The sequence below is a fragment of the Zosterops lateralis genome, assembly GCF_965231275.1.
Source record: "Zosterops lateralis genome assembly, chromosome: 13".
In the NCBI taxonomy this organism is placed as follows: Eukaryota; Metazoa; Chordata; class Aves; order Passeriformes; family Zosteropidae; genus Zosterops; species Zosterops lateralis.
Window position 1 is genome coordinate 3,370,037 of NC_139773.1, and position 14,658 is coordinate 3,384,694.

At 52.9% G+C, this 14,658-nt stretch overlaps 1 protein-coding gene across 1 annotated transcript; it reads right to left on the reverse strand.

Moving 5' to 3' along the window:
- Positions 1-1,394: 1,394 nt before the first annotated feature.
- On the reverse strand, positions 1,395-13,923 carry OAZ2 (ornithine decarboxylase antizyme 2). The gene is given in 6 exon segments (XM_083870569.1): positions 1,395-2,151; positions 3,914-3,999; positions 5,796-5,971; positions 10,571-10,651; positions 10,653-10,725; positions 13,818-13,923. Coding segments are annotated over 6 exon segments (570 nt in total). The 5' UTR covers positions 13,838-13,923; the 3' UTR covers positions 1,395-2,017.
- Positions 13,924-14,658: the final 735 nt, after the last annotated feature.

The window sequence follows — 14,658 nt, forward strand, 5'->3', positions numbered from 1 at the left end:
TTTATCCCCAAAAACTGTGGCCAGTTATTTTTGGGGGTGGGAGAGGAGGTTTCCCCATCTTGGGCATCTGAGAAGGCTCCTGGTGCTCAGTGACTCAAGGCTTCTGCCCTGTGCCCCTGATTTGTCTCTGCCCCAGCAGTCATGGCTCTGGTACCCATCAGCTGAACTCAGATCTGGTAATTGGAGGCAGAACCCCCCAGGCTTGAACCCCTGGGCACCAAGGCTCTGCCCTACACCATGGCCCCAGGGTAGAGGAGGTACTGGATGCATAGGGTGATCACAAGGCAAGGCTTGGCTCTTCCAGATTTTTCAGAGGGTATTTTGGACGGCAGTTGGTGATCTGAGAAATCCACATTTGCCCTCCTTTACCTGAGGGGAGGGCAGGAGAGGATTTGAAATTGTCAGAGGAGCACGTGCAGTGGCAGAGCCTCATATCTCCAGCACAATAAAGAGCTCAGATCAGCCTCACTCCACCTCCTGCAACCAGAATCCTACACCTTACCTGTCAATTTTACCAGTAAGAAGGAGCAAAGTGGTTCCCATCCCATCAGCTGGGATGTGCCAGCCTGGGGCACCATGGGGGTGGCAGCTGGCTGCTGGCACATGCAGGGACACCCAAGGCCAGAGTCGGGCAGCTCTGGGAAGGGATAGAACTGCACCTTCTCAAGCCAGAAGCAGCACTCAGCAGTTTTAGCCAGGGAACACCCATTCCCCAGGGCTTCTCTTGCAGGGGACAGCCCATTTGATTTTAAACTGATAGAGTCTAATGCTCTGCAGGGGGGAGTGGAGCTCCTTTCCCTCATGGCTTCATGGAGGTGAAGGAGGGCAAAGGAGACCCAAATTTACAATGATTTATTCACACGGCTTATATCCCAGCCCCACCTCTCCCAAACCAAACACTCACCATGGTGGATATGGAATGACTTGGGTCCAGCTTCCAACAGAATCATCCATCGAAGGGCAAGAGTACAACAGGAACAATCCCACAATGAGCCAGGCCAGGAAGAGCTGAGGGCATGGCCCTGGGGCACATCCCCCTTCCCTGGGGCCTGTCAGACAGAGCCAGCCAGGATACAGTGCCATGGGACAGGGCTGGGCTGAGCCATGACCTACTGCCAGCACCATGGCCCCTTCCTGGAAAAGCCCCTGGATAGGGAGAGCATCCCACCACCTGCCCCCACACAACCCTTTGTTTGGATACAGCCTTTGGTGGCATCTCAAGCCTTGAGCTTATCCCTGTGGGATGGTGAGCAGGAGCAGAGGTGCAGGCTTGGGGTTGCTCCGGACCCATCCTGGGGCAGAGGGGAAAGGCAGGAGCTTTTCTTGGCTCCTGCCAAGAAAATCACGGTGCAGGTCAGGACATTGCTCCTCCCAAATAAGCAGCCCCAGGTGTGTGAAGTTCATCTGAATGCCCCTTTTATTGAATGCCATGATAGTGTAGTGGGAACATGGAACAGGGTTAAGACTGCGTAAAACAAAAGCTGGAAGAGCAAGAAGTTTCAAAAAAAGGGGGAAAAAAAAAAGGTTAGACCAGTTAAACCAGCATTGAAGTGGAGATGCATGGGGGATTTAATGTAGTGTTAAAGGATAAACTTGAGCGTCTCCTGCACGTGCCCCACACCAAGCCAGGCTGTTTTTAAGGTCTTGAGTGGGAAATGAATGGGTCGTGTCCCAGCTGAGCCCACACTGGGCGGGCAGGAGGCTCCAATGGGGGTTCAGAGGAGTCCCGAAGGTGGTACCGACCCCGGGGCTCCCACACCACGCAGCTGCATGGGAAGAGCTCCTATGCCAGTTCATAAACATCTTCCTTTTCCTAGTGATGATTACATGTGTGATAGATAGTTCTCTAGGCAACATGTTTCAATGAGAGTCAACTCTGGGGATACACAGCCCAATCTAACAATGAGAAATGCGCCTGCAGTCCAACAGAAGCTCTGCTTCCCTCTCCTCAGGAAAGGAGGTGGTCCTCTCTCCCCTCCACAGCACGTTAGGGTCCCACTGGAGTTCCCCTGTGCAGCTATTCTTCATCGGAGGAAGAGCTCTGATCCAGGGGATACACCATGAACATCACGTCCGGCCGTGACGGGACCGCAGGATGGCCAGGCCGCACGATCTCAAAGCCCAGGAAGCTGAATGTCTTCAGGAGTGGAGCTACCAAAGAGAAGGAGATCTGTTACCAGCAGGAATAATCCCCTTTACCTCTGTCTTGAGCCATAAATATTAAAGTGCATGGGACACCCTCTGTGAGTGAATCCAGAGCTTCCTAAGCAGAGAGAAGCACAGCCCTCTCCAGCAGGGGTTCTTGTCTCCTGTGCTCATTGCAGCTGCTCCTAAGTGTGAAGGGATTTTAGCTGTGCAGCTGAGCAGCTTTGTCCTGTTTCTCCTGCAATGTTTCTTCTATCCCGTGAGAAACAGCAGTGGTTGGTTGTGTGCCTGCAGCAGCTGCACATCCCTGCTTTCCCAGGATCCCAGAGGTTTTGTCCTGCCCCAGCACTCCCAGAGCACCAAGAGAGGACAGACAGCAGGAAAGAGGAATCTGCCTCGGGACAAGGCAGACATTTGCTGTCTCCACAAGGAGGTGCTGGAACTCAGTGGAAACTCCAGACAGCTCTGCACAGGTCGGGGTGGGACCCGGGAAATGCACTTTGAGTTACATGTGGGAATTCAGAGTGAGGCCAGCCCAGAGAGATGTGGTTCTGTGGCACCGTGCCCGTGTCACTGAAGCCATGGCTGCCCTGTGACACTCCCATGGCTGACCCTGCTGCAGCATCCCATCCCTATGGCACCCTCGGGCCATCAGCTCCAGGACACTGAGTGACCACGCAGAGGAGCTGCTGAAGATATTTTCTGGCAGCACTGAATTTCAGCTGCACAGACAAGGACCCAGAACCTGGACCACTCCTGAACTCCTATAAAGAACCCCTGGTATTGGCTGTGCCCTGTCCCCAGCCTCTGTGGGGGCCACCTATGCAACCAGTGCCAGTGGTGACATAACAGCCAGGACTTGATTTGGAAGTTATTCCTGGCATGGTAATGAGGGATGATGACATCCTCCTGGGCTCAGCTCAGCTTTACTAAGGCCCTCCGTTTCGGAGAAGTCGGGACAGCTCATGAAGCTGCAGAGTAAAATTAGAACTGGGGTTGGAATTACTCGCTAGGATACAGCCTGACTGGGGGGGATTTACAGTGACACGTTCCCAGCCTGGTACATCCCCCAGCCCCGGGCTGTAATCCCTCACCCAGCATGTCTATCTTTAGATCCTAATGCAGCCCCCAAAGCCATAAGCATCTCCAGCCAGGGCCAGGATTACCTGTAAGCCTGGAAAGGACAGATCTTTAAAAAGGAAATCTTTAAAAAGCTGATGAATTTCAGGGCAACAGACTCTAAGTGCTTGTTTTCCATCTAGTAACTCCTCCCTGGTTTCACCTTCTATGTCACAGCAGCCTGGTGCCAAAAAGAGACTTCACTGCTCACCAAAAGGGGAATATTAACTGACACTGGATGAGAAAATCACCCCAAATCATTCAGGAGCAGCTTTTTGCACCAGAGTATTTAATGGCAGGGCAGCAAAGCAGATGGATGGAATCCCAGATTGGTTTGAGCTGGAAAGGACCTTAAAGCCCATTGAATTTCACCCCACTGCCATGGGCTGGGACAATTTCCTCTAGACTAGGTTGCTCCAAGCCCTATCCAGCAGGTCTGCTGGAGAAACCACAACACTCCCTCACCCTTACCCTCCAAAAAGGGTTTATTTCCTCCACACAGAACTATTCCCATAAGAATTATGCACATAACAATCCCTGCACTACGAGGGTCCCGTGAGTCTTGCCCTGGGATGACCAAGTTCCTTTACAGCCTCAGCAGCACCGTGTGGGATGTCAGGAGCAAACCCAAGCGCAGGCCAGCCCTCACCTCGATCTTCTCTGCTTTTTCTGAAGCAGATGAAGACATAGTTGACTTTCATTTTTTCTTCAGCAAACTCCAGCAGTGCTGACAACCTGCCAAGGAGGGGGAAGACAAAAGGACATCAGCTCTGGGAAGTCCTGTCCTGAGGAAGCCTCTGAGCATTATCAAACTATCAACTGTTTGGATGTTTTCGGACACAAAGATTGTTTACAGCTCCCTTCCAGCTTACAATGGGTGCTGAAACAATGGGCTTCCTGCCCTGCAGATTCAAGAGCTGTGCTTGCTCCGAGCCCCGATAAGTTCCTGTCCCCACAGCCACAAACACCTCCCCACCCGCAGCGCTTTGGGACCGAAGCCTTCGTAGGCAGGAAGCGGAATATCGCAGCTGCTCCCAGGCCAGGCTGCATTCCCTGGCAATGCACATGGGGGATCTGGAGTTCTGTGCTTTTTGGGAAGGAAAACTGCCCAGAACCGAGCTCATGGCGGGCAGAAAAGGAGAACAAACCATCCCCAGAGAACGTGTGCACAGGCAAAGCCATTTCCTGAGCGCATCGGCTGGATGGCACAGCTGGTGCCCCCTGAATCCTCGCTTCCTGCCTTTCCAGCTGGATTCTTTCTGCCACCTCTTGATGGAAGCAGTGCTGCAGGAACCCCTCTGCCAGCCTCCAGGGTGGCACATGGATCAACTGCTGTCACTTGCAACCGCTGGCGCTGCCAGAGCAGTGACAAACAGGCCTTCACTCCACATCTCAGTAACCAGCTGTCAGTGCAGCGCAGGAGATTAAATTTGCAAGGGTTCTGTTAATATGTTAATGAACTACTTTAATTATGGCCTCTGGCCTCTCCTCAGATGTTTCACCCAGCTAAAAATAACCTGACAAAATTGCACTTTAAGTCACAATGACACTGGCAAATAAATCCCCTCCCAGAAGGACCCATTCCAGGGAGAGCCCAGAGATTTATGGGCCAACTGGAGAAACTACACAAACATTTATCTGGACCCAGAGTCAAATGAGACAAGTGTGAGACAGCAACAACACTGCCACTTCCTGAAGGTGCCCAGCAATGTGTTTTTCCTTAATTAGCTCGTGTCACTGAGGGATGAAGCCTGCTTGGAGATTTAGGAGCTGATTGCTCCACAGAGGAATCCAGCAAAGCCACATCTACACTGCAGTGGAGACCTCTGGCACAGCACTTGGCAGGAAGGAGCTGCTCTGGAAGCTGCGTTTACACAAACTTCCCATAGCAGAGCTGTCTGGACAAAACATGACCGGATTCTGCCAAGAGAAAAATCAGAGCTCCTGGCAGAGCCCGGCGCCAGCGCGGCAGCGCTCCAAGAGCAGATCCACCTACTGACGAGGAGAACATCAATAGGATGGAGGGGTTTTTATTTCCCTGAAAGAGAGGAAAATCTGCCAAGATGGGCTTGCCAAGTGGCCAGTGGAAAAATAAAATGAAAAAAATAATAAAATATCAGAGAAAGTCTTGTTGGCTTTGCATACCAAAGTGTACAAAGATTCGCTCTGCTCATTTATTGCTTGTTTTTCATTAGTGTTGGGACTCGAAAAATGGTAACTCATCTGGAATATCACTGGGGGGAAAATATTCCTGTAGCGGACTCTGCAGACAAGGGAATAGAATGTGCACAAACCACAAACAGAGCTGCCATTGCACAGCATGGAATCCCAGGATGGTTTGGGATTAAACTTAAAACTCATCTCATTCCAACTCTTGCCATGGGCACTTTGCACTAGACTACGTTGCTCCAAGCCCCATTCAACCTGGCCTGGAACACTTCCAGGGATGGGGCGTCCATCCACAATCACCCATGTAAGCAAAGTCCTGCCCCCCAGGAGCCATGGCTGCACTTCTGGGATCCAGAACTTACCCTTCTTTGCTTCCATCAGCTAATAATCCATCAGGGATTTCCACAAAGAGGCTCTGGTTTGAGAGCACTGCATCCCAGGAGGAGGTCTTCACCTCTGTGACCTTGTACTGGAAGTGGACAATGTGAGGCTTCCCTTCATGCACTGGGACATCTTGGCTAACAGTGATCTTCTCATCCTGGAAAAATGAAAAATGCTAAGTCCTGAACAGCCAGGGGACAACTGGAGAGAGCAAATGCAAAGAAATGGTCTTAGGGTTTTACTGAGAAGAGGATTATGCTTTTCCCTTCCCCTTTTGCTGGCTCTGGAACACATCACACAGTTCTCAGCCCTCAGTGATTTCTAGCCATGCTTTCCAGTTAAGGGAATGCAGTTTTACACATTGACATATATTAAATTTCTGAGTAGAAGACTCCACTCCCTCACTGCAGGCTCCAGCCACATCTGGTGGTGCTTCATGAGCTGCCTTTCCAAGAACTGGACCCAACACCCAACACAAAACTTCTGCTGCCACAGCCCAACCAGTTTCGGTGCCTCCCCAATCCGCAGTACAGCCTTTCTGTTCCAGGAGTGACCACAAATTGCTTTCCCATATTTTATAACCCATGGTTTGCCTCCTGGTGTAAGGGAGGAAAACACAAGAGTGCAGGGAAATTCCAGAGCACATCTGAAGCTTGTGGGGAGGTCTCCTCCAGAGACCACAAACACACACGTCCCTCCCCAGTCCTGCCCCATGAGGATGCCAAGCATGCAAACTACTTGGGATCAGCTCAGCAGTTCCTAGAAAACAATTCAGTGGTTAAAGCTCCATTCCTTCAGACAATTCCTGCAGGCACTTGGCTTGCCCAGTAATGATTTCCATGTTTCAGTGCAAAGAGCCCCAGCAAAAGCAGCAGAGCCCTGAGTTAACGCTGCAGTGAAGCTGAACTGTCCTCTGTGCTTGGTGACAGCTCGTGTGTCCCTGTCCCTCACATTCACAGGCACCTGCACAGCTTTGAAGTAAAGCAGATACCCAAAGTCATGAGAGCACCTGGAGAGCCATGTGTCCCTCCCTCCTCAGCAGGTGGGTGGGCAGTGGTTCACTCCACTGGATCATTGGGTGAGCAGCTGTCCAGCCTCCAAATACTTTATTTTAACAGGGCAATTAATTCAGCAGCTCCTTACAAGCCCTTACAGGCTCCTCAAGCCACTGTCCCAGTGCTTTAACTCCTATTAGCTCCTGTCTTAAAACAGATGTCCCTTGGTTTAACTACTGTATGACAGAGAAGCCTCTGAGGACATTCACATTCCTCACAAAGTAACACCATGTGCAAACTGGGAGTTGCTTGGCCTCCAAAGCCAAGCAGAGGAAGCTGCCTTTCATTGAAAGCCCACAAAGCTGAGCTGAAAAACAAGTTTACACTTCACCAGAATAAATATCCTGTAGGAAACAAGTTTATTCATTGAGTTTGAAGGAAGTCTGAGTGGCTGAGTGCACCAAGAAATGCACTGAGAGCTGCTCCAGTGAGGTCAAGCTATGGCTGTGATGGAGCTGGCAGAGAGAGGCAGGGCTGAATACAGAGGTTCTCAATAAAAACAAATCCAAGGGGTTAATGTGCATATCCTTCAGAGGTGACTTTACTGGACCCTTTACAGTTGTTGTTTCAGTGCAGAAAGTGTTTCTGTTCCAGAAACATCCTTCTCTCCAGAAAAGCTGAGAGATCATGCTTTTCCTGTGCTCACAAAACTAAATCTGGGTGAGGAAGGTGAGAAAAGCAGGCTGGGATTGACACATGGGAGGTGTGCCTTTGAGTGGGAAGCCTGGCACTGCCATAGGAAGGGAAAGGCATTCTGAGCCATTTGGTTCAGAACTTCCTGGTCACCAGAAGTTACATCCAGTGCTTTAAACCCAGTGAAGTTGTTCCACTGAAACCCCCCTGTGCCAGCCCAGGAGCCAAAGGCAGCAGAACACAGGGATTAGCAGAACCAGTTCCCTCCCTTCAGTGGGAATTAGGTTTACACAGCCTGGCTGGGGCAGCTGACACTTTATTTCTAGGCATCCAGAGATGCTGGGGAAGAGAAAGGCTCTGTGGGCTGCTCCTGTGAAGCAGCAACAGCAGCCCAAAATTCTTTGGAAGCTGCTCAAAGCAAAATCCTATTTACACAAAAAGCACTCGTTTTAGTTCACCCTGGAAAAATCTCCACATAAACTCCCCCCGTCATGTTCCTGTGGACAAAATCCCTTGCCACCAGACTGAGTTGCCCAAACCCTGGCTCCCCAGCCCTCCAGTGCAAAGCCACAAGGACCAACTTGGTTCCAACTCATTGAGCACAAGATTTTCCAGCCCTACTCTGCTCTCAGATGTCCTGGGAAGGATGAGGGGAGGCCCTGGTGTGTTGGCAGGGTCAGAAGGAAGGATGTTATGATCCACCCTGGCCAAGTGGCTGGAGAAAGCTGTGGAAGCACCCACTGCTGGCATGTGCTACACCTGCAGCCTCCTGCCAAGTCTGCCAGCCAGGGCACATCTCAGTTGCACAGCACCCACACCAGCATTCCTAGCTCCAGCAAAGCTCCCTGGATGGAGGGCTGAGCTTTAAGTCTCCTTTAACACTTACAGGGAGCCCTGATTTATGTTTCCGAGTGCTGCATGAGCTGGCAGAGGCAGGTGTGTTCAGAAAGGTCATCCTTTGGACTGGAACAGCTGATACAGCTGGAAAAAGGACTTAAGCTTCTGGATCCAGATGCCTTTCCAGGTCATGCTGGTGGCTGCTGGCTGAAAAACTCAGCTGCTGTAACTACAGCACTGCCAGACTGAGCAGGTGACCAAGGGGGCTGACACAGCCCCGTAACCACCCCGAGGTCTGACACACCTCAAAACCTGGGGTCAGTCCTGGGCCCCTCGTTCCAGGACAGACATGGAGGGGCTGGAGCAGGTCCAGAGAAGGGAACAGAGCTGGGGAAGGGGCTGGAGCACAAGTCTGATGAGGAGCAGCAGGGCGGGGGGCTCAGCCTGGAGAAAAGAAGGTTCACAGGGGACCTTCTTGCTCTCTACAACTCCTTGACAGGAGGGTGCAGCCAGGGGGGAGTCATGCTCTGCTCCAGGGAACAAGGGATGGGATGGGATGAAAGGAAATTACCTCAACCATTTCCAGGCCAGAGGAAGTTGGATATTAGGGAAAATGTTTTCACTGAAAGGACTGTCCAGCCCCGGCAGAGGCTGCCCAGAGAAGTGGAGTCACCATCACTGGAGGGGTTTAAAAGCCCTGTGGATTTGGCACCTGGGGACACGGGTTTGTGGTGAACATGAGCAGTGCTGCCAGAACAGCTAGACTCAATGACCTTAGAGGGTGTTTCCAACCCAAACTATTCCACGATTCTGTGTTACAGAAGAGGCTGATTTTCTGACAGATTCTGCTAGTTTTGTCAAGCAATAAATCCAGGAGGAATTCCAGCCATATTTCTGGGATGCAGCTGTCTGGATGACATCCCCCCTGCCTACACACCATGGCCAAAATCTGTGCAAATTCAGGGCTGTACTGGAATCAAACACTCCAAAGTCTCCAAATCATGATTCCTTCCACCTTCCTCCTCCATGCTGAGCCCATTTTCTGCCTCAGGGCCTTGCCTGGTACACACAACAAGGCTTGGCAAAGCTGGCTGGCAGGATTTCTGGCTGCAGGGTCCATTTCCCACCCAGAGGGGATTCATTACTTGTCCTGAGCCCTCTTGAAGCTATTTTTTGTACCTTCTTTCCATGAAAGGAAGCCCATTGTGCTGCTTCTCTGGAGTTTGTACCCCCCAAACATCTGTGAAAATTCACCTTGAGCATTAAACTGATAGGACCTTGTCACTGGAGGCTCAGAGGTTGACATTTTGCAAGGGAAGCAGGTGAGGAAAGTGCTGAAAACTCACCAAAGGAAACTCTGAAAGCACCTACAAAGTCTGTGATTCTCTCAGGAACTCCAGGAGGAGACTGGGAGCTGTGGCCCAAAAGGGTCTGTATCTTTCCATCAGGTAATGTCTGTGTGCCACCCACAGGTTAATTAAAAATCAGGTCTAACACCTATGACAACATCCCTGGCTCGACAGCCAAATGTGCAAGGTGAGCATAAATTCAGTCTGCCTCATCTAAATGGAAGAGCAGTCCTTGTCCCAGAAAGGAGACAGATGTGAGCCAAGTCACACAAATGCCAATTCCTCTACAGGAAGGACCAGCCAGGTCTCCTCACTCGAAAGGAAAGGTCCCACAGAATGAAGAGGACCACAAACTGAGACAGTTGCAGACACAAACCCTTCCTGATCTTGCCCTGCTGTGCTCATGTTCTAGAAGCAGCCCTGTCTGGGAGCTGGATGGCTGCCTCTGCCATCTGCACCTGGGTTCAGGCAGCTCCCAGGCCCTGACAGCTTCACCTTCCGGGCTGGGGTGCAGGAAGGAGCTTATCAACCCCCCCTCCCCCGTGCTGCATTTCACCTTTCTGCTCCTCGCTTCCTCTCCCTGCCAGACATTTCAGAAGCCCTTTCACGTTTTGATAATGCAGGCTCTGCGTACAATAGCTGCAGCAGGCCCCTGGGGACAGGCTACTGAATGATCTGCTGCACAATGGTCTCTCATTTCTTAATAAACAGGTGATATTTAAGCAGGAGAGACCTGTCTGCAGCTCAGTCCCTGAAAAATTACCTGTTCTCCCACTTACTATCTTGGAGTCCTTTGCATTTATTCCCATCAGACTGTGAAAGGAACTGAACAGAGCTGTAACACAGGTACAGGTCAGTGTTTAGGTGTTAAATCTTTCTCACCTTGTATATCAGAGCTGAAAGAGAAGGATCCCTGCCACCCCCTCGCCCACCGGGGATCTTCGACAGTGGGTGAGGGGCATCAGGAGCACCACAGAGGCCCTGGAACGATGTGCCTGCAGCACTGCAGCTGGGGACAGTTACTCAAAGGTAAAATACTACTGCAAGAAAAAGAGAGACAACACCAGGTTACATTAGCAGGGATCCTGATTCGGAGGCTCCAGCTTCTCAAACCCCCAAATCACTCGTACCCTTGCTCCTCCCCAGCAGGCAGATGTCAACAGCAAAGCCACCCACTGCCCCAGTGGCACCAGAACCCGGCGTGTTTTGTTAGGAATGGAGGAGGGGCTGGAGCCAGGAACCCAGAGAGTGCTGAGCAACCTCATGCTAATAAGGGAGGCCTGGACGGCTGCCAGGAGCAGATGGCTGGGAACACATGACCAGATGAGCACACATTTTCTAGAGACAAATATCTACAAATAGATCAACAGGGCCCAGGAGGAGAAGGTTTAAGTTTCACATTTTCAAACCTGGGAGAAGTGAAAGGGTTGGTTCTTTAATATGCTCCACAATGTCCAGGGCAACACTTTCACACGCACATGAAGCGCCACCCCAACCCTAATAATTCACCCCACAGAGCTACTTTGAACAGCAGGAAAACATATTTCCCTTGCAGTTTCCAAATTTGTTTGGAAGTCCTACACACAGTCTTCCAGAATCACTTTGGACACGGGCTTTAATACCTGCTCCAGCTTTTAGGAAGCTCATCAAAGCAAATTATTTATTTTACTTCTGGAGCCCTGGTTCCTCTCTCAGCACCACAAAAGCTGAGGCCCAGCAATGTTCCTCTAGCACAGCCTGGAGAGGCCATGGAGGGAAACCAGCCCTTTCCCAGTGCTCCCATTATGAAACACACCAGCACAAGCTGTGGAAGCACCACCACAACAACGGGGTGAGCACAGAGCGAGGAATGAGCCTAATGTGGATAAACTGTGCAGCTGTTCTGACAACCACTGTCTGTCCTGAAACTTCTCACTTGAAGTTGTTCCCAGTGCAGTGTTTTTCCACAATAATCCCTCCCCACGAGGCACACAGGCTTAAGTATCCAAACACCAAGTACAGAACTGCACTGTCAGAACCACCTGCACTGTCAGAACCACCACCTAGAAACACAGAATCAGACTGGTCTGGGCTGGGAGGGACCTTAAAGCCCATCCAGTTCCACCCCTGCCATAGGCAGGGACACCTTCTACTACACCAGGTTGCTCCAAGCCCCATCCAACCCGGCCTTGTAACTTGCCAGTTGCAAACAAACTACTAAAATTTGGCATTTCTGAGTGCCAAAAACGTAACTCATGAATGCACAAGGCAGAATTCACCACGGATCTCTGCTTACCACCTACTATCAAACCCATCTTTCTATAGGAAACACTAATATTCCTCCTCCACATATTTATTCCCTCCCCCAGGTTCGCTAGACAGGGCACTGGGACAGCATTCCCGTGTGCCAGAGCAGGGAGAAAAGGCAGTTTAAACACACCAGGAGACGTCTGGGGGCAAAGCAGGGTGCTCTGTGCTCCCCGGTGTGCCCGGGGCTATCAATGGGCCAGTGTGTGTTCAGTAGTAGTGGACGTCGAGAGGATGACAAAGCACTTTGTGCCGTCCCCACCCCCGAAAGCTGTTGGCAGCTTTGTTATTCCCTTCCCTCCTCCCTCTCCCCTCCAGCCAACAATGTACTATTGATAGCTCTTTTCCAACTTGCGGCCAAGGCATGGAGAAACTGGATAATGAAGTGGAGTTGTGGGAAAAAAAAAAAAAATTAAAACAGAGAGGCAGTTTTCACGCAAAGCAGCCAAAGACACTTCCCGGTTTCACTTCCTCTGGCACATGCAGAAGTCAAAACATCAGCCCCCTTCAGCTGCTGCCTGCACATCCCTGGCCCAGATCTGCACACCTCTGCTATCCCCCCCAAAATCAGGCTCCCTGCACACCACCACTGTCCCCCAGGGTTCTGAGAGCAGCAGCCTCAGGGAAGAGAGTTCGTGTGGGGCACAGATTAAAAGGGCTTTTGCTTTCTCCAGCTGTGCTTCAGCTCCCTGGGAAGAAATTCATGCAAACACCCAACAACGTCTGATCCCTTCATCCATCCTTGCAACTCTCCCTGAGGCCTGTTTATAGCTTAGAAGTTGGGCTTGTGCTCCCTCCCGACGTCTGTGCTCCTTGGAGAAGCGGCTTTCCTGCAGCTTGGCTGAAATTAAGATGCATTTAGATCACCTTTCCGTGGAGAAACTCCTCGGTACGAGCCGCTGGTCCGTGCCCAGCCCGAAAGGGGAGCTGGAAGTCGATGTTCCGCTCTCATCCCGAGGGTGTAATTTTAACTCACTAAGCTCCCAGCGATCCCAGCCCCGTGCCCTGGCCCTGGGAAGTGCAAAGGGCAGCAACTTCAGCCCCCCACTGGCGCTGCTCCTGGGCTGCCCTGGCACACAGAGCCGGGCTGAGACCACCGCCAGCACATCAGGGGCTGGAACAGACACACTTCCTCGTGTGTTGGGGGTTCTATTTGTTTTGAACACTCAGACCAGAGGGAAGGACCCACAGCGCTCCCCTGACGTTGGAGAAATTACTGTTTCGTTTGTTTTTCTTTCCGCCCCTTCCCGGAACAGGCTCTGGAGATGCAGCTGCACTTGAATGATTAATATTAATAATTATTGTTATTATTGCTGCTAGACAGATATCCAGGAGCCCGATTCGAGAAGTAGATTGTAAATAACCATCTGATGAGCACAACACAGCTCGAGCATCTCCCGGCACAGGCAACAGACAAGAACCGAGGCTGCTTCATACAGGGAATGACACTCTGGGGACTCCAAACAAGCAACAGACACACAAGATACATCGGTCAGCCGAGAAGAACACACATATCCTGCAGGTTCGGTCCTGCTGACCCCCAGCCTGCCGGGAACAGGCACCTTCCTCCGGGCACAGGGAGGCGCGGGGGGCGCGGGCCGGGAGCGCTCGGGCCCCGCCACAGCCAGAGGTGCTCGGGCCCTGCCGAGCGCAGGCCCACCCCCGGGGGTTCCTCCAGGGGGAAACGACGCCTCGATGGGGATTTTAACCGGGGAAAGACGGAGCGGCCTCCCCACGCCCCGCGGCCTCCCCGCCGCCTCAGCGCCCGCCCGCGCCCCGGGCCCGCCCGCCGCCGCCGCCGCCGCGCTGAGGAGCGAGGGAGGGCGGGGAGCGCGCTGCACACCTGTCCTGGGTGTTTATCATGGTGCACTCGCTCCGGTGCGGCTGCGGTCGCTACTGGCGCTGGTGCCCGGCTGTGCCCCTCCTCCGCTCCGCTCCGCTCGGCGCCGCGCTCCGACTGACCCCGCGGGCCCGAGCGCCGGCACGCCCCCCGCGCCGCGCGCCCGGCCCCGCCCCCGGCCCGGCCTGGCCCCGCCCCCCCGCGCGGGCAGCCTGGGAACCGGCGCTCCAAACAAAGGCGCGCGCCCGGCCGCGCCCCCGCCTGGCACCGCCCACCGCCCGTGACGTCACCGGACCGCGCGGGCGCGCGCCTTTGCGCCTCTGAAGGGGGTGAGGGGAGCGCGCGCGAGGGTCTTGGTTTTCCCCTGGTTATCCGCAGGGTCCCGGTTATCCACAGGGTCCCGGTTCTCCCCTGGTTATCCGCAGGGTCCTGGTTATCCCTGCACGCTCCCCCAGCTCCTCGTCGTCTGGTTTCTCCTCAGGGCCCCACTTTTCCCCTCAGGCTCCCGGTTCTCCTCGGGCTCCCGTTTATCTCCCGGGTCCCGGTTCTCCCCACGGGTTCCCGGCCCTCCCTTCAGGCTCCCAGTTCTTCTCGGGCTGCCAGTTCTCTCCCCACAGCCCTGTGGGGCAGGGCTCGGGTAGCCCCAGGTCTGCAGCCTGGACTGTAGGAAGTGACAAGGCCCAGGCCGGAACAGAGGTGGTGGGAGAAGAGATTGGGGAACAGGGCCGAGGAATGAGCAGCTGAGAACTGGTGGAGCCACATAGAAGAAACCACCAGTGCAGAGGTGGAGGTTGGGAAGAGATTTCTCCCTGTGAGGGTGGTGAGGCCCTGGCACAGGTTGCCC